This window comes from Merops nubicus, unplaced genomic scaffold (genome assembly GCF_000691845.1).
Source record: "Merops nubicus isolate BGI_N331 unplaced genomic scaffold, ASM69184v1 scaffold447, whole genome shotgun sequence".
Classification (NCBI taxonomy): Eukaryota; Metazoa; Chordata; class Aves; order Coraciiformes; family Meropidae; genus Merops; species Merops nubicus.
This window is the reverse complement of record NW_008618078.1, coordinates 23,977-45,370: the sequence shown is the minus strand read 5'-3', so window position 1 is coordinate 45,370 and position 21,394 is coordinate 23,977. Positions and strand designations below refer to the sequence as shown.

The 21,394-nt window shown below is 39.8% G+C and overlaps 1 protein-coding gene across 1 annotated transcript in view; it reads left to right on the top strand.

The window, feature by feature from the left end:
* Positions 1-21,394, top strand: part of LOC103775828 (arginine-glutamic acid dipeptide repeats protein-like) — a gene marked incomplete at its 3' end in the record, with an annotated part of 81,428 nt that overhangs the window by 58,754 nt on the left and 1,280 nt on the right. Inside the window, exons 6-8 of the mRNA XM_008943298.1 lie at positions 6,961-7,009; positions 11,136-11,260; positions 12,142-12,241. Of these exons, the coding sequence (XP_008941546.1) occupies positions 6,961-7,009; positions 11,136-11,260; positions 12,142-12,241 (274 nt within the window). The remainder of the gene's footprint in view (positions 1-6,960; positions 7,010-11,135; positions 11,261-12,141; positions 12,242-21,394) is intronic.

Sequence of the window (21,394 nt, the reverse complement as noted above, 5' to 3'; positions counted from 1 at the left end):
TTTAGATTGAGCAATCACTAAAAACGCTCCTGTTTAAGTTCATTTGCCTTGAAATACAAGTTTGTTTTTTTCACTCAGAATGTGAAATTCCTTGTGCATTTATTTTTTTAATTATAACACACTGTTACAGCAGGTTTTAAACAAAAATTAAACCTTACTGCAGGCTGACCATTAGCAACAGTATTTTCTGAGCATTAAGATGCTAGTTCTAGAAAAGGGATATAAAAACATTCCTTAAAAAATGGTTTAAAGCACAAATACAAACTGGACACATGAATTAGGTAACTTGAAGTAAGATTTTGTAATGTAGAAATTTTTTTTAATACTTAAGCCATTGTTTAATCTATAAATTGATATAGGTCTCTGTTTAATGAGAACAAAGCAGTGTGACTAACTCATTGTCTTTAAGCAAGAATTGCTGTTTGTTTTGGGGGGAGTTGGGAACAGAGCCAATCCTGGTTTTCTTAGGCACCTAACTCAGAGGTTTGTGGTAGTTGTGGTTTGGGATTTTTGTTGTTAAAGGTTGAAGGGCCTGAACGTGGTTGTCCCTTTTGTTTTGAGCTGTGTGATGTATGAACATAACATGCATAGGAATGGTGCTCTTGAGTCAAGGTGAGGATCCATTTGGCTGAAGATCTTGTCTCCCAACAGTGGCCATAAGCAGATGGTTGGAGGAAGGAAGAATAGAGCTGACATGTATAGCAGAGGCTTGCTGTGTTTGTGGGCAGTCCTTTTTGCATCACTGGGGTGACATCGTGATGTCTTCAGTGCTGCAGAGGAGCAAATGTATGTCAAGTCTGTTTTTGTTGTTCGAGCTTTGCAGCCAGAGCCTGCCCAGCACTGGGGGTGGGAGGAGCATGGCCAGGGAAGATGGGAATTTGGTTTTAATGGATGCACAGGATGAAATGAAACTGTTCTACCCAATGGGTCTCCTGAATGTTACACTGGTCCCTTTCAGGCCCCGAGAAACTACTTTTTAATCAGCTGAAGTTATAGCAGAGTAATTTTGTTCTGTCCTGTTTTGTCCCTCTAGAGATAGAAGAGAATGATCATTGCCAGATGTTGTAGAGCTGCCTCTGAAGAGCATTTTTTTTCGTCTTGAGTATTGGGTTATTTACAAGGATTTTTAAAAAAATTTTTCTTGAGACATTATCTTTCCTAACTGCTTCAGATTTATATTCCTTTTACAGACACCACAAATATTTAGGAAGTCACCTTACTGAATCACACTTTCCATTTCTATAACTGATTATCTTGCCAATACTAGTGACTGTTTGGCTGTGTCAGTGTTGGAGCGTATGATTGCAGTTTATAATCTTTTCTGCCTATAATGCAGATGGGGAACAGGGGTTTGGTTTTAGTAAGCCATTCATTTTCTTACTAGGCTTTGTAAATAACTCCAAATTTCAGAAGATTTGTTGCGTAGTGTTATAGCTTGTTATTGCTTATTAAAAACAAAACCTCAGCATGTCCCCACCAGCCCCACTCATCCTTCCTTTTATGCTGTGTCTTTCTTCTTCTAATACTGTCACCTAAAAATAATTACATTTTCCAGCTATTTTGCACATTTCTTAGCTAACAGTCAGTCCTTACACCATCATGGCTGAGGAATAGTGGTCACTATTATGGTACCCCTTCCGAGAGCATTGCGTCCTCTCCTACAGGCTGCATTTAGGATGGGGAGAGATTCCTAGATTGACAGTTGCTTCTACTTCAGTTGTTGAAACTTTTTGCACTGTGCAGTTTGCATTGGTGATAGGCATACGTTGCAGTAGGCAGTGGCATTTTAGGAAGCTGGTTTTGGAAACCCCTTTTGGAGAGCTCTGAAGAGGATCAGAAAGTAAGTTTGAGAGGTAGCCCGTGGCTGAGTGATTTGGCTGGTTTAAAAAAACTTTGGCTGTTGAAGCATCCCTCTGGTTTAATTACAGATCACTTCAATATACAGGATCAGGAATGATTATGCCAAGAGTGTTTAAATGGGTCACACAGAATGCTGTCCTACATGTGTTGTTTGGGTTGTGGTGATTTGGTTTGTGGTGATTTGGTTTGTGGTTTGTTTGGGGTTTTTTCAACTTAATGGTTGCTTTATTTTGATGTTTTCTGAGCTGGTGGTGGCTTGTAGCGGGTGTTTCAGAAAGCCAGTGGAAGTGCAGAATGTGGTGGAGAGCATGGAGTGTGTGGTGACCACAGAGGAATGAAATAAAGCCATGGCTGTTGCTGGGGGAAGGGAACTGCTGAACACCACAGTTGGTTGGTTGAGTGTGGTACTGCAGTAGTACCACCTCCCTCACCCCATCTCAGGCATGTCAGTCAGTATAAAAAAAAGTGCAATTACTGCATAGCATGTTTCTTGCTGAACTTGGGTAGTAAAAAGGGAAACATGAAAGAAGCAGTGCCACAGGTTCTAAGATTCCACCTTGTACGTGCGATCCCTGACCTTGCAGGTCCCCCTTTTGTGTACTGTGTGTGTAGTTTCTTTCAGAAGCCTGGCTTCCTAGCAAAGATCTTCACTAAACGTGCTGGGTAAAGAACTAACTTGGATTCACATCAAGGATAGGGCAAAGACAGGACAGTGCAGAGAGGTGCTGTGCAGAAATCTGCAACTGCCTTTTGCTGTTGCCTCCTAACTCTGTGAGTTTAGCCATGGGTTTCCAGCCTTGAGTCCTGTCTGGGTCTGGCAATACCATAATAGCTGTTGGTGTTGCAAGTCCTGAGCCCACGATACCCTCAAGGCTGATGTGGAGCACTCACTGCAGCTCTGGCTGTCGTAGGGCAGTTCCTCTGGGGCCTTGCCTCAGTCCTTCCTGGTGCTGCAGTGCTGCCTTGTTCTCATGGACGGAGGCTGCCAGTCATGCCAGCTTTGTGGAAATGGCATCAGCCTGGTGTGCAGTGTAGGCAAGAAGGTGGATGATAATCAGAGAGGGTTAAGCTTGTTTCTGTGTTGGAAATCGTGCAGGAGCTGTCTTTGCCAGCCTTCCTTCCTCTCTCTCCTCCTTCCTAAAGCTGATAAATTAAAGCCCTGCACCACCCTGTGCCGTCTCCTGTTCCTTTCTCGTGCTCATCTCTGAACTGGCTTCTCTCAGTGGTGCTGCTTTTGGCCTTGAACCTCCAACCTCCCCTGTTGCTTTAGAATTGAGAGGACAAAGCTTTATTGAACTGAACATCCTCTCTCTTCTCTCCCAACTGTTGGGAACAAGCCTTGCTCGGATTAGTGTGTGCTTGTTTTGCCTTGCTCTGCTCCAGGAGCTTCTTGCCTTTTTGATATTCAGTCGCAGGCTTCCATCTCCTTTCTGACCAGCCCCTGTTTACTTTGCAGAATACAACGTTGTCATGGCAACAGGTTACTTCTCAAAGGGAACATCTTGTCATTATATTTAATCCACTGCAGCTGAAGAGGACTGAAATATTAAGTTGTTGTTGCTATGGATACTGCTTTGTTACATCAGTTTCTTTTGTGTCAGATTTCATATACAGTGCCGGGTCCTCTTTTTTCTTTCCCATAGAATAAACACAGAGTGCCATTCCATTATTATTGTAATTGCTCTCCAGCAATATAATTTAGCTTAAAAATCTACAGTGCATTTTAGTTTCCATAGCAAGAATTTTCTTTCCATTTGCAAACCCATTCCTGGGGATGTGGAAACAGTAAAAATGATTTAACAGATTGTGTGCCGTTGCAGAGCAATCAGCTTTGTGCCCTTTTCAGGAACAGTGAAGTAGCACGGGCCAGGGGAGCTTCCTGCACAGCAGCTTAATTCAGTCCAGTTCTCCCCTTTTGGGGCAGGGGGAGGGAGCACGTTTAGGGTGTGAATATAATCAGGAAATGGTAAATGAGTGATGAAAAGGCACACAGAAATATTTCACTTGGCACTTCATTTTCATGTGTCATTTTCATTCCAGCCATGGCTGGATAGCCCCGTTGAGTTTCCTCCACATGCATAGTTAGGAGCAGAAGTCCTAATCAAAACTTTGCTTTTATCGTTGCAATCAGTCTTGAATCTCAAATGCTTTATTTATCATATTCAGCATGATGCAACTGAAGTGTGGAGTTTCAGGTTATTTGGACTGCTGCGTTTTTTCTGAAATATTTCACTTGGCACTTCATTTTCATGTGTCATTTTCATTCCAGCCATGGCTGGATAGCCCCGTTGAGTTTCCTCCACATGCATAGTTAGGAGCAGAAGTCCTAATCAAAACTTTGCTTTTATCGTTGCAATCGGTCTTGAATCTCAAATGCTTTATTTATCATATTCAGCATGATGCAACTGAAGAAATGTGGAGTTGCAGGTTATTTGGACTGCTGTGTTTTTTCTGTCTAAATAGAAAACAGCTTAATTTTCAAAGTACAAAATCTTTGTGCGGTATTGTAGCTGGCAGAAACTGCACAGACGTGTTTCAAGTTTGACCTGCACAGACTAGTAGAGATGTGCGTGGCTTTAAAATGAATTCTGAGAATAAAGCAAGAGCACCAGCATTTTTTGGTGTCACTTTCCCCTTCATTCCTCACAAGGAAAAAATCTGATGCCTTTCAGCTGAAGAAATGTACCCTGGTATTTAATTTATAATTTTGTTGTAAATAAAAAATTAATTTTTGAGTTCAGTCATTTCTTAACATAATCTGAAAACAAGAGAAGTGTCAGATTGTGCCTTGCAAAATATGCATTGGAGGAAAACATTTTGACACGTTCTTGTTCTTTTCAGGAGACTTTTGGCACTTATTTTACAGTGGGTCTGCTTACCAGGATGGTAGCATTGTGTAGACGTCACAACATAAGATTGGGTGTTACAAAACCTGTGTTTCCTCCTGTCTGACAGGTTCTCCTGTCATGTTGTCTTGGAAAAGGTCCAGTTGGATCCACTGCTGTAGTTTACCCACCTGGGCACCAATGAATAACGTTTCAGCATGGTCAGTAAGGTGAAGTTTAACTTCATACACCCATGCAACACACTGGGAAACTTTGAGGAGAAAGCGTTTGTAAAGATAAACAAATGATCACATCAGAATCCCCCTCCAGTAACCTCTTTGACTGGAAATGGTATTTAATGGTTTGGGCTGTCAGTTGTTAGCGTCACCCAGGGCTAGCACTTTGGTCATGATCTTAATTTTTCAAGTTCAAAGGCAACTCTCAGTCATTGCTTCTAATCACTGTGAACACGGCAGGGGGAAGAAGGAATCCTGCAGGGTGGGAACTTGCTTGTAAAATGATGTCATTATTCCTGCAACAGCAAATTGCAAGATTAATTCAGGTTTGCTGTTTCCAGATTAAAGGTGATGATCTGTTATGTTTATGTGTGTGTTCTTCCTTGCCCCAGTGTGTTGAGACTCACTTAGATGTCTTGTGGTTATTGGAGTGTTAATTTCAAACATTTGTCTTAGAACAGCTCTGGATTTTGTTGTCCTTTTAATGTTATAGGCAGAATATAAATAAAACATGTCTGATTAAATAAGAACAAATCATAGGAGAAGAAGAATGTTGATCTTAAGGATTTGGTTGTGTTTTTTAATGCAGTTTTACAAGAGTATTGCATAGTTATTTAGATATTCAGGCTGTACCTGCCTTTGGCATCCCAAACCCCAATATTCAGGCACAAGTGTATTCATAGGCTATAGTGATCTAGCCCTCGACAAGAGCTGGGTGTGTGAGATGACAGCAGAGAGGCCCCATGGATTCATCTGTAGGTCTTGAGCAATCAGTATTTCCAGTAAACAGTTTGTCTTGTGCCTTCTTGTTGCTTATACTCTAATATATTTGATAAAGTAAACTCTTCAGTGATAAAGTTTCATTTAGACTGTTGAAAATCTAGAAAGAAATTCTGTCAAGTCAGATGTGTTTTTCTGGTTTATACTGGCATGCATTTAACTTCTCTTGCCAGGGTAATTCTACAAAAAAAAGTAGTTTTTATTATGTCATATAATGTGAGGTTTCAGTAACTGCAACTAGTGTGAGCAGCACAGAGCCCTTCAGAGTGTAATTGTCATTATGTGGAGGACAGTTTGTTTGGAACTTGAAGATATTTATATAAGTACCATTTCAAAATAGTGGAAGGATGTGAAAGCCAAGAGTATTATGTAGAAGGGAAGCCCTTTCTGGATGGACTGAATTAAATCCACTTCTACAAATATTACAAGACATGTTTTTATTGCTGTTTAGATTTTCCATGCTTCTGTGTTGTGTTGTCTGGTGTAATTTTAGCAAATGAATGAGCAGCAGCAATAATAATTTTAACTTCCTAAAACAAGAGCTACATATTTTTGTGTGTGAGATCCAGAGTAACTTGAATGTTTTCACATGATCTCTGCCTGGAAAAAGAAGAATTGCATTACCAGAATTGGCAAAACTAAGCCTCTGGTTTTTCTGAGATTATTACCCAAAATATTTTTATTCAAGGTTCTTTCTCTTTCAAAATGAAAATGACCACAAAGATGTTTGTGTGTTATTCTAGGTATAGTGTTGAAATAAGCAGTTAAAGGAACATAGTGCTAGCAAAGGTCAGATGGCTGCTGGAAGGTGATTCTATACATAGCAGGCACTTGAATTGGCTACCTGGAGCATAGAGCAGCTCAGGGCTGTAGAGAACAGCAGGGGCTTCTAAAGCATCTTGATTAGTCAGTGCTACTTCTGTGTTGCATGAAATCTAACCATCAAAAAGTGGGGAAGATGTGGGTGTGTCCCCAGTATCAGCTGCTCAATCCTCTCTTGCTACTGGGAGGACAGATCACACTGATGCTCTTCTTGACCTCAACTGCTTCACTGAAAAGTTCCAGACTTGCCCTGTTGGTTTTTGCTGTTTGCAGCATAGCCTGTAATACACCTCAGTCTACCCTTTCTTGTCTCCTTAGTAATGCATCTTTCCTTCTTCCATTTGCATTGCACAGTGCCAAAAAAACTCAGAGTATGATCTGAAATTTCATTAATTGTAATTCTTTCTTGTTACTGTTTTTTTTTCTTTCAATATTAGGAGGCTAAACAGTACCCAAGGTGAAATCAGAGTTGGACCCAGCCATCAGGTAAGGGTTTTTGTTCATTTTCTAATACCCCAAGGCATGCTTTTGCCTCTTATCTGTTCAGAGGACACTCATTTAAAGTTGTATGCATCCAAGTACAATGAGTTTTTTAGATTCATTGTGAGTTCATCAGAATTCCTTAGCTCAGTTAATGAGATTTTTCTATGTCAGATGTTGATATGTTAATGATTTTTATTAGCAGAAGTGGATTAACTCTAAAATAAGGTTGAAGGAGTGTGAGTAACTACTGGAAATGAAGGAAAAATCACAGCTATTATTTGGCACATTTTGGAGTTAATGAATGCATTCTCAGCTGGCTTTCACCAAGTTATGTTTTTAATAAACTATAAAAAACTAATGTGGTGAGTTTTTTTCCAGTTCTGTTGAAAGCAAATATTTCCATTTTAATTTGCACAGTAAAATAGTGAAGTTGATAGTATGTTGCCTAGAACAGTACTTTTTGTGAATCTGTTTAAAAAAATAGCTCTATTAGAAGTGAGTAAAAAGACAGCAGTTTTCCAAGAACAACATTACATAACCAGAGGAACAGGGGAACTTTTAAGCCTGGGAGGTTTCTTTCCTGTACAGCAACTCTGGTGAGATGTGCAGACTTCCAATAAATATATACATGTTCTCTTCTTATTTTTTATGTTAAATGCGTTTGGTCAACTGTGGTAATTCAGCATAAAAGTCATAAGGGTCATTGTGTTTTTAATAATTCAACAATTGTCTTAAAAATTAAATTAGTATTTATAGTTGGAGCAGTTTTGGTAGCTGCTGAGGATCTCAGCTTTCCTAAATACCCTCTTCCTGTGTTGCTCTCTGCCAACACCACCAACACACACTCCCCCTGCCATCCAAGAGGTTAGCTGGTCCTCACCCTTTTTACCTGCATAATTTTCATACAAAGCAGTTTTCTTTTTAGCTAGGAGGCACAGAAATTCAGGGTGATTATTGAAATGTCCCTTTTGTCCATAGCCTACAGAAGTCATGCTATAATTACAGTATTTTATTTGTATTTCCAAGGAAGCTTTAATGCAGGCTTTCTTTTCTCTGTCTGATGCTGTAGAGATCAGTTTTAAAGGCAGGGAGACCTCAGCTGTATTGTTTGACTGTGAGGAGCAATTAAGACCAGGGCTGTAAGTCACTTGGATTATTAAAATAGAAGTTGAGAAAGCATGCTGAATGTGTTCAAACACGGGGAAGCAGAATAAGGTTAAGACTCTAGATGTTAGTTTGTTCCTGGTGTGTTAGTTCTAATTTGAGGGCAATCCTTTGTAAGCATAGAAAATAATCTGTTCTTAAAGAGCATTAACATACACTTACTCTGGTTTATAAGGGCAGATCTGTCTCAGGGATCTGGGTGATCTCCTTTACCTGTGCATTAGCTTTTGTCACAGTTTAGGGCTAGGGCTGCCCCCAGACCTGTAACAGATGCTCTCTGTTAACCCCCAACTCCCCTGAAGGGGAAGGGAAAGGAAATAAGTGAGAGAGACCTATCAGCTAGAAAAGTAAACCAGCTTTAATGGACATACTATTACTACTACTACTAATGATAATAGTAAAATGGAATATATACTAATACAGAGAAAACCGATACCGAACCCGAGTCCCCCAGGGCCAATACGTCACCCTCACCCCGGGCTGGGGAGCAGAGCCTGGGGAAGAGTCCAGGAGCTGGATTCTGGAACTTGGTTCAGGAACACAGTGATCCAAGGCAGACTGGATGGACTCCTCCGCGGATGCCGGCCGCTGCAGGGAGGGGGGGAAGAAAGAAGGGCTTCACCTCCTGATCCTCCAGCTTTTATACTGAATGTGACAGATATGGGATGGAACACCCATTGGTGAATTTAGGGTCACTTACCTTGTCCACTCCTCCCTGCAGGTGTGGCTTGTGCTTTCTGCCCCCCTCCGTGTGCTACACAAGCCTTAGCAGTGACCTTGGTCTGCATACCAGCCCTTGGGGTAACTCTGAACATGGAGTGTTATCACTGCTGGAAGCAGACACTGTCTGCCAAAATATGCTGCTAACTTCAAAAAGGGCTGTTAATTAGAGCTTTAGCTGAGAAGTAAAATCACTGAACAGAATTAGTTCTGTTCTACCCCAAACCAGGACAGCTTTGTACTGTCCAAGTGATGGATTTTTACATCCAAATATGAATATTCATTTAGATTCTTAAAAACCTTGTTTAAGGCAACAAGTGAAAGTAAACATTTATGCAACCTAGGTAACATTCTTAAGGGTATTTTGCATTTGGAGGAAGAGAGTCTTTACCAATTAAAGCTGTGGTAGTCTTTTCAGTAGTCGTAATAAAAGTGCTGTAAATGATACCTTCAAAACAACTTTAATCTCAAATTGCCATCTAATATTTTGGCAGGTATTAGTCACCTGTGCTGTGAGGTATAATTACCAGGTGTATTTATGGGTGGAAGAGAAAGTAGGAAGAAGGTTTAGAATACTGTTAAAATTACTTGCTTAGTATTGTAAACTCCCATTGTTCTTTCATTTGCTGAGCATCTGTGTTTCTGACAAACGTCTCCATGAAGAGGCTGTTTTCTCATCCTTTAAATTAGTATAAGCTGCAATCTTAAAACATATGCATGGTTGATTGTAGGCTATGGTAGGAAGTCAGACTGAGGATTATATTTGCCTCTTTCTGTTCTGTAGTCTGATTCATTCTGTGGAAAGTGTAAAAATAACTTGGGGATGGATACACTTCCTCACCCACCTCGCTGAGAAGAGAAGGTGCATGTAGCAGAATACTGGAATCCAGTGGTGGCTTCTGCTGGATATCCATTGCCTTCATTTGCCTTAAATTGTGTGTGTTACAGATGCTAGAAGCCTGGTGGGGTTGTTTTTTGTTATTTTCTGCACAGATGTCTCAAACTGCTGCTTGTATCGTGATAGCAAGTACAGATACAAGTGAAGAGAAATGTTTTGTAGAATTGCAGTTGTTCTTCAAATTCACCTGCATAGCAGAACGAGGGCGAGTCGGTACTAGATGTTCTTCTATGAAAACTTTTGGCTAACAAATTAATGACTGGAGGCATTCAAGAGGAAGTTGCTCTTAGGAGTAGCTCTACTCATTAAGCATATTCCGAGGGTACAGAAGGCTGAACATTAATTTACAAAAGCACCCTGGTTGCTAGAATGCATGGCTCTCATAGAAATCTCATCTTGGTATAATGCTTGCTTAGCCTTTTCTAGAAGAGAAGTTCAATGACATATCCATTTTCCCAGGCAAGAAGTAAAATAAAGTACAGATTAAAGAGCAGAACATGAAAGACATCTGAACCTGTGACTTGTAATTACTGGTTATGTATAAATGTGCCTCTCAAATATGTTTAGCATTGTAAGCATAGGAGGTAATTACGGGGCTTAAAAGCTGTTTCTGAAGAGGCTCTCAGCTATCTCATCCCATAGCAGGAGATGACTAAAGATGCTAATTGGGTCTCTGGATACAGTGTAATACTTACTTAGTGGCAGAGTTCATTTCACTGAGCTATCTCACTTTCAGGAAATGTCTTTGTTTCTCTTCAGCGTTTTAATGCTTTACTGAAGAATTAATTTTTAAACCTAGTGTCAAATGTGCAGGGTGTTCTACTGATTTAAAATGGTACTCGTAGCCACATTCACACCTCCTTTCACATTATTACGTTATTTGAGTATGTTTTAGCCAAGCAACAGTAGCATTTTGATGAATGAAAACTGTCTCTTTGAGGGTAAATTGTCCAACAGTGTTTGATTTCTGTTCTGCACATACAGAGTACAGAATGGTTTACTTGTAAGCTGGGCTGTTCCTGCAAACATGGTTGTGATTGGTGTAGGTACAGGAGGTACCTGTGGTGGGCTGAGAGGTGTTTTTAACCCTGCATAATGACTGTGAGGAAATGAACTGCCCTCCTAAAAGGAGGAATGCTGGATGAAGTGAATACATTGGGGCCTGGTGACCCTGTTTCTCTTAGACTTCTGAAACTTGGATCAAGTAGCTTCACCACCTGTTGTCTGAATATCTTCCATCTATGAGATTGTAATATTCCAGAGAGTTTGCAAACTTTGTTATTAATAACACTTGAGCATCCTTCAAACCTTAACAACGGTTATGTCTGTGTGAACTCTTTTTTCCAGGCTAAGCTGCCTGAGCTGCAGCCGTTTCCTTCCCCAGATGGTGACACGGTGACACAGCATGAAGAACTTGTGTGGATGCCAGGAGTCAATGACTGTGACTTACTTATGTACCTTAGGGCAGCAAGGTAAAGTCAGCCAAGATACTACTGATGTCTTCAGAGTGCTGTAGTGGAAATGTGGGCTGCCATGTCTGCACAGTTGGCTCTGGTCACTCCTTTCTACTCAGTTCTAGTCTAGCATGGATGTCAACTGGAGAAGCTGGAATGTTTAGTTGAAGATGGCAATGCTTTGACTTGATGTGGGGCCAACAAAAAACCTTTCCATTGTCTCTGGATATTGGGTTTCAAATGCAAAACAGACAGTATATGCTGGCATGATAGGGTGTGGGGTGTGTACTGTGGAACAGGGGAGGGAACTGCTCTGAGTGGAACAGTCGTGATAGCGTAGGGTCCCTTCAGAGACTAACTGGTTTTATTATGAGCTCTAGTTTGCATTTCAGTTTCATACCAATCTCTGGTATGCCTGGTAAATTAATCAGATGCACTGGTGGGCCTCATAATAGTTCAGAGCATGAGTAAATTACTTGCAGTTTGCAAGAATTCAGAGATGTAAGGAATCTGCAATTTAAGTCAATTTTCTAACATAATGAAGCTAACATTGCAACAACAGGTTTGTTGTCTCTAGTGAGACTCTGTCCTCATGTATGGAGGTTGTCTTCCATAATCCTGATCAGACTTTGGCACTACTGCAGTGCAGATTTTTAAATTGATTAAATCCACTTAGATTGGGTTTTAATTTCAAATTAATTATTGCATATGCTGAGGCAACTCAGGCTTGCATAACAAATAGCAGAGTGTTCAGAGAGCCCTGCTTTACTTGTTTCTGCAGTATCTCAGGGCCCTGAAATTTGTGATTTAATGTGTAAATGGATTATTTGTGTATTTCGTGACGTGTTCTTCAAACAGCAGCTGAAGTATTTAAACTTTTTTCCCCTCCCACTCCAAAGGAGCATGGCAGCTTTTGCAGGCATGTGTGATGGAGGCTCCACAGAAGATGGTTGTGTTGCAGCTTCCCGCGATGACACTACACTTAATGCACTCAATACAGTAAGTGTGGAGAACTACTGCATGGAGAGCAGGCCTTTCATTTATTTCTGGACTACTTAGAGCATATAGTACATAAAATATTTAGCAGGTAAAATAGATTTTGGGATCACTCATGATCCAGTCTTTGTTGTCATTTATATTTGGATGTATGTCCAGTTATTGCATTAGCATAATGAGTATGAGTAAAGCATTACTGAGTAATGGTCTGGATGTGAATGTGTGTTGAGATGCTCACAGTTTCATTTCAGCCATAGCAATTAACTGTTTGGAGGTGGGGCAAGGAGGGCACTGACATTAGTATATCATGATAGGTTAAGGATTTTTTTAAGATCAAGGTGAAGAAACCTGTTTGTCATTCCATATTTTTTGGTAACATAGCAAAGTCTATAGGTGTTTGTTTCCCCAAAGTCCTATCTGCAGCTTTTGGAGACCTGTGCTGGTAGTGACTTTAAGCTGACCTTTGTGTCTTCATTGTTTCCTTCCTGAAATAAAATAAAAGAAATTGTGTGTAGCTGGTTGTATGTTACTCTGAAAAAACAAATAGATCTGCTGACTACCAATAAACAATTTTCATTTTTCCTCTTTTTATATCACCTTTTATACATAAAATGTATTTTGGAGGTATGAGCAGTTGAATTCTGTCCTATTTTCATGGTTTTGGCTACATTCTAATCAGAAGCACTTGTGAAAGCTGTGTAAATAATAAGACATAGCCTTTGCTGAATGAGTTTCTAGCTAAATCTGTAATATATTGTAGGGGCAATGACAATAGGTAGTTTAAAAAATAAGTAGTTTTAAGCACAGGCTGCCTCAGTGTTCAGCACTGTAGCTGACTACAGCAGCTCAGACTTTCTTTGCTAACAGTGCTCAAGGCTCAACTATTTTGTTTTCATTCAGTGAAAAGAAACCAGCTGGGATACCAACAAAAAACCTTAATCTTTTACTCTGCAAATTGGCTAAATGTTAAGTGTCACCTAATGACCACAATATTATGTCTGCCTCTGCTTGCTGTGCTTTAATTATTTACAGTTGCTTAGTTTTGAACCATTTATTTATAAAATTCTTAGAAGCTTGTAAATGGTTGTGATACACATCAGCAACTGAATGATAATCCCTGCGACAGGGAACAGATTACCTGTTTGTTCAGAGGAAGTATCCTGAACATGTTGTTATTTGGTTGTTTTATTACAGTGAGTGGAACTGACTTGGACACATTAATCACGTGAAATATACGTAACTGATTCTTTAGTGTCAGTGAAGCATCTCATTGCATGATGCTTTTAAATACTTCAGGATGTTAAAAAGAAGCTCAATCTGTAGAAGTTGTAGAGCTGGTTTGTAACTGGTCAAGTCCATGATTAGATATTTCTTTTTTGATGGCTGCACTGAAGTTAAAATACCTGTATTCTTAACATGAAAAATGTTCCTTATGTAACATCAGCTTACCAAAGCCACTCTCACTGTTCTTTTATTTCTGCTTCTATTTGATTGTGTTTCATAGAGTGCATCAATTTTTGTCTATTTTCCTGCAACAGACAGGAGCAAAACAAGATTAAGATGTAACATGTGCCCTGGTAGTACTTATTAAATAAACAGCATCAGGACTTGTGTTCTTACTTTGCAGAATTGTTTAAATCTAGTCTATGCACTTGCATGTGTGACCAGCTGAAATCCCAAGATCAAATTCTGTACCCAAATTCAGTGCTGCTTTGTTGTTCTCACTTTTACATCTGCAAAATCAAGTGTGATTTCTCAGTGCTTCACAGCGTGCTTCAGAACTGAGATGAATGTGTAAGCCCTAGTCCTTTGGTTCATTTCCTAGAGGCAGACTGTGTTAAAGACTTTTATACTGTTTTCAGTGTTACACTGAATTGCAGTTGTCTGTATGGCACATCCACTCCAGTTTCTTACCTGTCCTATATTGTATTTCCTTCCTTTCCCTTGGGATGGATGCCATCAGATTCTGATGACTTAGCATTGGGGTTTCTAAGTTGTTCCCTAACATACTTCTTTCAAAGAGTGAGATCTCTGTTAGGGCAAATAATCATCCAAATGCTTTTGGAACTGGAATTTCTTTCCCCTTGTCATCTATAATAAGACTAATGCAGAAAATTCATTCAGCTTCACTCTCTCCTTCACCTCCTTTAATCACTTGGGAGTCTGTGTAGTCTGTAGTTGCACTTGTAAACTTATTGCTTCTGCAACTTAAATTAGTCCCAAAATATTTTGTTGCTGTTCTGGTTGTATTCCTAGTGCACCTCTATTTTAAAAAATCACTGTTGGCTCATTTTTTGGATGGGAGAGGATTTCACACTTCTGAAATAAAAGCACTGCACAAACTCTTAATTTATCCTCTTAATCTTGTTTGTGTGTAACATTTTTGACTGCTGTCATGACTTCTCCTTCTCCTCAATGTGACATTGTCATGTGTAGCAGTAAGACTTACCCTGTGGTGTTTTTGTAATGATTTCATTCACTTGTGCTCTGCTGAAGCTCCCTTTTGTAGGTATTGGGGTGCACATCCTCTCTTCCTCTCTAGGCTATTTCTCAACCCTGTATTGGCACAGTGTAGTTCTGTTGAATAGTCTGTGTGAACATAGACTCTTGTGCTTCCAACATATTGCAGTCTGCAAGGTTTGACCCTAATGACTCTTGAAAGATCCTTAGGCTTCCGTGGTGTTTGATTTTATTCAGAATCTTCTTCAGAATTTTCTTCAGAATCTTACTCTGTGTATTGATATTGTTCCTTGCAGTTATTAGAAACCAGGGAAGATGGTTCTGTTGTTCACTTTGAATACTTCTAGAAAACTATTTCCTTATAAATAATAGTTCTCTCAGGTGGGATGTTTTAAGAGACTTTGGTTTATTTCTGAGAGCCTGCTTTTTTGACTGACTTAAAACCATTTGGATGGGTAATTTGTCCTGGCAAGGCAGTGCCCTTTTTATCTTTCTGTTCACCAGCATTTTAAAACGTATCAGATTTATCTGATATTGTGAGAATCTTACCCTCTACTAAGTTGTGGTTTTGCTTAGAAATTATCATATGCAACCCAGAAGATTAATGTAAAAAAATTGATGTGGTGTGATTTCTTATTATGGCAATCCAATAAACTTCAGAGCAGCACTTCGTATAAATCAGTCTTGACAGGCTCTTTTGCTAGTGTTTTATTTATGTAATAACAGATGCTGTAGCCCCCAGAATGATTTATTGTTAATTATACCAGATAAAAATGAAGATCATGGAAGGCTCAATGCAACATATATATCAGCTTATCAAAATGATTATTCACTTAATGTTGCAGGTAAATTTCAACTCCTGTTCCTTTGTTTGGCTGCTGGGATTTGATGCCACATTTGTCACACTAACCTGTAGGAAGGAAATCAAGTTCTCTTTTGGAGGTAGTTGCCCTGCTGATGAGCACTGGCTGCCATACTGAGAGGCATGCAGGAGGACACACGAGTTCCTGAAAGTCCTGAAAACAAAAATATCATGGTATTTTTAGGTAGAGGGGATCTTTTTTTGTTACATGACCATAGAACACATAACTGAATGAGGCTGACTTTCTAAAATGAGCTGGATTTTGTGCTTCATTTAAGTATTCATGAACAAAGGTCGTTTGATGCATTAGACCTTAAAATATTAGTCATGTAAAATGAAAACATGCATATTCAGTACATCTTTATTTTTCCTGTTTCATAACCAAACCGTGATCCATGAAGTCATTTTTAATGGTGAAATGGTAGAGGAATGAAACATTTTTGGTGTTTTTTTTTTTTTTTTTATAGCTACCCAGTTCCTCTTGTCTTCTGATCTGGAGAACCACATTGCTTCGAGGCAGGACTCTTCCTCAGAAGTGAAAAGGGAAATGGAGTTCATTTGAGTTACTCCCAGATCTCGTTTAGGGTCGCTCTGGACGGTGTGATTGCATTCTGAGAGCCAGCATGCTTGATCTGGAAGTTTTAAAATTAATACCTGGTAGTGATGCACTGGGTCTTTTTAAGCACTCTTGGGCTTTGAGTATGGGCAGGCATCACTTTTTATAGTAATCAATACCATAAAAAGACCCTTAAAACACTATATTTACAAAATACTTGTGGAGATCCATAATAAAATCATTCATGTCCTTTTCTCAGAGAATCCAGATGGAGAAAGAGTTAAATTACTACTTTGTTTTCAGTTTTAAAAAAGTTCTGGAGTAATAATTCATTCTCAGTGTTCTGCCTTACCCATTGTTTTGATTCAGAAGTGTGAGCATCAGGTTTATAAAACTGCAGACACTGGAAGAGACACTGGAAATGTCAGTGCACAAACTGGGTGTGTAGGAGTGAATCTCAGGTTTTGGTCATTTTGATGTCCATGCTATTTTTGCTGGGAAAATCAAAAAGCCAGCAACTCTATTTATCCTCGTATGGTAAGAAAATCCCACCCACCACTTAAGCTTGCTTACCACTACCTGGAGGACAGACAAAAACCATCATCTGCTGATATTGTATCAATCTCTGGTTACTGATAGAGTTGCTCTGATTTCTCCTAGCACTCTGTTACGTGGGAACGTGTCGTTGTGAGTGACAAACACAACAGTGTAATATCGGTTTAAGGAGATGCAGTCTGAAGAAATATGTCACCCAGACAAATTACTCCCTGTTTTAACTTGCCCTTAGACCAGATTTTCTTGTTCATTAACTACAGACAAGGTTGAAAGCATAAAAAATTATTTAAATATATGTTAGCATTTCTTATTATTATTAGTTTTCCTTTTGGATGAGCCTTAATTAACAGCTACTCTCATGGTTCAGATGAGGTAGCACAGCACTTCAGGGGCCATCGCTCTCTGCCTGGGCATGTTGGAAAATGAAGCCATTTCTAGTGCATAAGACAGTTTTGCCACTTTGAATTTTCATTCATCCTTATCCTTGCTCATAGGGGGAAAACTTCAGCACTTTATTTGTAAGATGATTCAAGAAATCTTCTAGAGAAGCTATCCAAATGGACAGTTAAAAAGGGCCAAAAATGACTGCCATGGGTACTTCTCAATTTTGGGGGAATGTGTAAAATATATTTTGATATATTATATGGGTTGGGTTTTTTTAGGTGCTGTTGCAAGTTTTACAGGTATTTGGCAAGTTCTTACCCTGGATGCTTGTGGAGCCTGAGCCATGCCCGTGGTGTTGCCCTGCAAAACAGCTGGCACAGCTGGCTCCCTCTGCTGTTCCGTGGTCTGGGCTGTTCGGCAGAGCCCTGCAGTACCAGTGTGTGAAAAGGGGATATAACACATGCATCTGGCTTTTTAATCTCCTTCATTAGCCTCTTATATCACTTTGTAGCAGTTATTTATTTAGAAGCTCAAAACAGAGCAGAACTGGGAGGAAGAGATGTAAGTTGCTGCTTTTTTTTTCCTTTCCTCCCCAGAGCAGTGGGGACAGATTTCAAACTGTCGGATAGCACAACTCAGAGCTTTAAAAAAAACCAGAACTAGGAGTAGTTTTCTTGTGCAGTAACTTACTGATTTATGTCCCCACCTTTTTATATTTGTTTCAAATCCTGTGGCAGGCCAAGCTGCCTCAGATAATTATAAATCAAAACTTGCCAGTTACCTGTGGTGATTGGGCAGTCTTTGTTTAGGATAGGTTAGGTTCCTGATTGGTTTAAGGTTCTGTTGTCCTTGGGTGCTAGAAGGGAGCTCAGCAAAGGAGTTTTGTTGTCTGAAAGGGCAGTGTATTTTTCCTCTGATCCAGATTGTGTAGACTGTTGCAGCAGGTGGGGAGGAGATAGAATTTCAAAGAGGAGGGGAAAAGGAAATTCTTGGAATTAAAGGGCCTTTGGGGCTAGTGTCTTGTTGGGTATCAGACATACTCAGTAAAAATCAAATCCTGCCAGTTTGGAGGATGAGCACTTTAAAGAATGCTGCAAATTTGAAAACAGACTTTGCTGTTTCATCTAATGAGATATATTTGCTATGGAGCATATTCCATTTAATAGTAGGGCAAGATGTCCATAGCTATAAAGAGTATCTACATCAAACTGAAACTTGTCAGCTCTGCTACTGAAAGAAGGAGCCTGAATTATGTTTTATATTAAATTAGGTGCTTGGATTAGCGTCATTACAGCAAAAGACCTCACTACTCAAGGCACATGGCAGGGATTCTCATTCTGCTCTTTATTTGCCTTGGTGTCTTTTTCCTTCTCTCGCTTCTTTATTTTCTCCTCTCTTAAACTTGTGTCAGTTTTACAGAGAGCTACTGGGTATCTGGACCATTGTCTGCTTCAGTGAGGGGAGCAAATCCCTCCTGGATAATTACAGTGTTCTTAAGCCTTTGTAGATTAAAATAACTGCTGCTTAAGTAGGGATGTTATGTAAATATCGACAGCGCAGCACCAGGCAAAGGCTCACGGCTCTTACAGCTCCACTGAAGGGTCTTGCTTGGCAGCAATGAAACATTTCTTTTGACTCATCTGTATTACTGCAGTCTTAAAATGCTCTTGCTGTGGTGTTAGTTGTTTGCCTCATGTTTGGCAGGGCAGGCTTTCTGTCGTTGTGCCCTGAGGAGTGATGTGCTTTGTCCATGACCAGTGGTCACTCAGTGGAAGAGCCAGCACTGGAACCTGGAGAACTCCTGAACTCCAGGGCTGTCCTGTAAATGCTGGACACGAGCTCATCCCCATAACTGTGTGTTCTGCCTGAACAATCCCTTCTGCTTTTATTGGCTTTTCTGGATGGATTTCCAAGTAGTTCAGTACTAATTTCTCACTGTATGGTAGCAATTTTTCCTCAGAGTAAAAGACTCTGGAATCTAACAGTGTTCTTAATGGACTGCAATTATTTAATATCATAGCATGAATGCAGCCTAACTCAGATGGGCTTTTCAGCGGAGATCATAATGACTGTAATTGCAAAAGGATGCCTTGCTGAAGTAGAAGCTGCCAGATGCAATGCCATTCTGATCTAAAAAGGTCACAGTAAAAGGGACATTTAAATTAAGTTATAAATTACAATTGAAGAACAATATTTTGATGAGCAAGACCAGAGATGTCAGAGCTGCAAGATGTAATTCATGGGTTCATTACAGAACAGAGGTGCCTGACAGCTGAGCCATGCCAAAAGGAGAATTTATTTGCAGGATCACGGAGACAGAAAATGGCAGCTCTGCTGAGAGGCTGTAGCAGAAACTTGAAACCTTGTGGTAATGTGCAGACTTTATGGTAATAGGGCCTGCCAGTGATCTAGCGTTGGTTAATCACTCTGGTAATAGGAATGAGGTTGTTGGACATGTGCACATTCAGAATCTTTCTTTAATCTAAAATCCCATCCAGTGATACAGAAGTTGCTTTATTTTCTGTTCTAAAGTATAAATTTGTTGTCCCTTTTGTTGCGGTTATATACATACATAATATCACATTGCCCATCTAAATCTTGAACCAGAGTTAATGCTAAAAAAGATGCTTCTCTAGATGACAGGATAGGAATCTACTGCTTATAGCAATACCTTGAAAAGTTCAACCAGAAGTTAATGAAGCCATAGGCAGTCATCATTAGCTTTTATTTATATTTGAGTTGCTTGCCAATAAAATGCTTATATATATTAAATGGCCGAAAGTAAAAAGCGGCGAATGAGCCAGATTGAAACATGTAAATATAACTCTGGCACTTAGCAAAAATATTTTTCCTTTTTGCTGCATTATTCTACTCCTGGCACTAAAAAGTTCCACTTGCTAAAAGTAACATTTTTCAGGACACACTAAACGCATGTCTCGTGTTTTCATATCTGTGTCTTTTCTGTTATGTGACTCTTCTTCTTTCACAGCTGTGCTTACGGGTTTTGTGATCGTTACTAGTGTAATCACTTGGTCAAAAGTTAATGCTCCTATTTTCTGTTGCTGATTTGGGCCACTTTTGATGGCATAAAGGCTATTTCCCAGTAACCAGTGTAGTGCCTGTTAGTTCAGTCCCTTCTTTCTGGGCTTGTCTGATTTTTTTCAGATTGAACTGCTTGGGCAGTAGAGCTGCCAGGGAAAAACACATGTTGTCCTTGAGGAAAAATAAAGATGCCCTCCAAGTTACAAAGAGGCTTTGTTTTTTTTATGTTTTGGGAGGGAGCACAGAGGGCAAAGAAACAGAAGCAGTATTCTCTTCAGCACCATCACATTTCCTAAGTGAAAATTCTTTTCAGTAGTGGCATGCACAGAAAAAAGCATTTGCAAGGTGAGCTGGCAAAACAAACAGTCCTTTTTTTCTTGAAGATGGATCTGTTCCCAGTGCTGGAGTAGAAACAAGGAGAAAAGTTTGTGCACCCAGTAGAAAAGACATCTTATTTTCATGCCTTTGAGTAGATATTACATACCACAGGAGGCTTAAAAAAAGCCAAGTTAAAGTTGGTGTTGAGTGTTGGCATTGAGCACTGGCACTGCCAGCCTGCCTTTGTTCTTATCACTGACCTGTGGCTTAGGTAAGATGGACCGAGATCATGGTTTCACTTGCATGGAGCTGCAGTCATGGAAGCTGACACTGATGTAGTCAGCAGAGGCAGATTTACAAGCCATCATTCTGTTGTACATTAGGAAATTTCACCTGGGGAGACAGGTTTGAAAGCAATGGTTTCCACTAAGTGATCTTGGGTAATGCATCTCCCTGACTTAGAGCAGCGTGAGGAGCTATTGATGGCTCTGATGTGTTAATACATCTCCTGGCAGTAGCTTCCAGAGATCAGGTGGCTGAGGAGGGGGTGGGGAGGAAATTGTTTTGTGGAAGTTGAAGCATTGTTTGCTATGGTTACTCTGCATTAGTACCTATAGTTCTAATTATTGCACAGAGTATCTGTAACTTCCCCGTAGATGCCATATAGAAAGCTGAAAATGAATAGAAAGTGCCTCTGGCTTAGCTGGCTTTCTTGTTCCCATTATATTAGCCAAGTGCTTGTTTTACTGCAGTAACACCCTGTATGCTATTGTTATTTTAGTTGTTGGCTGCCAGTTAAGGGAACATTACTCTTTGTTCTAGAAACACATTGCAGGTAATGATCAGAGGTCTTTGCCTAGTAGTGACCTATTATTTTTAGAAGTACTTTATTTTCTTTAGGAGTCCCTCAAGTATAAATGAATTTTGAATGCCCCGGTAACTTGGTGGAGGTAGAAGAGCACCTTCATCAGTTCAAGAT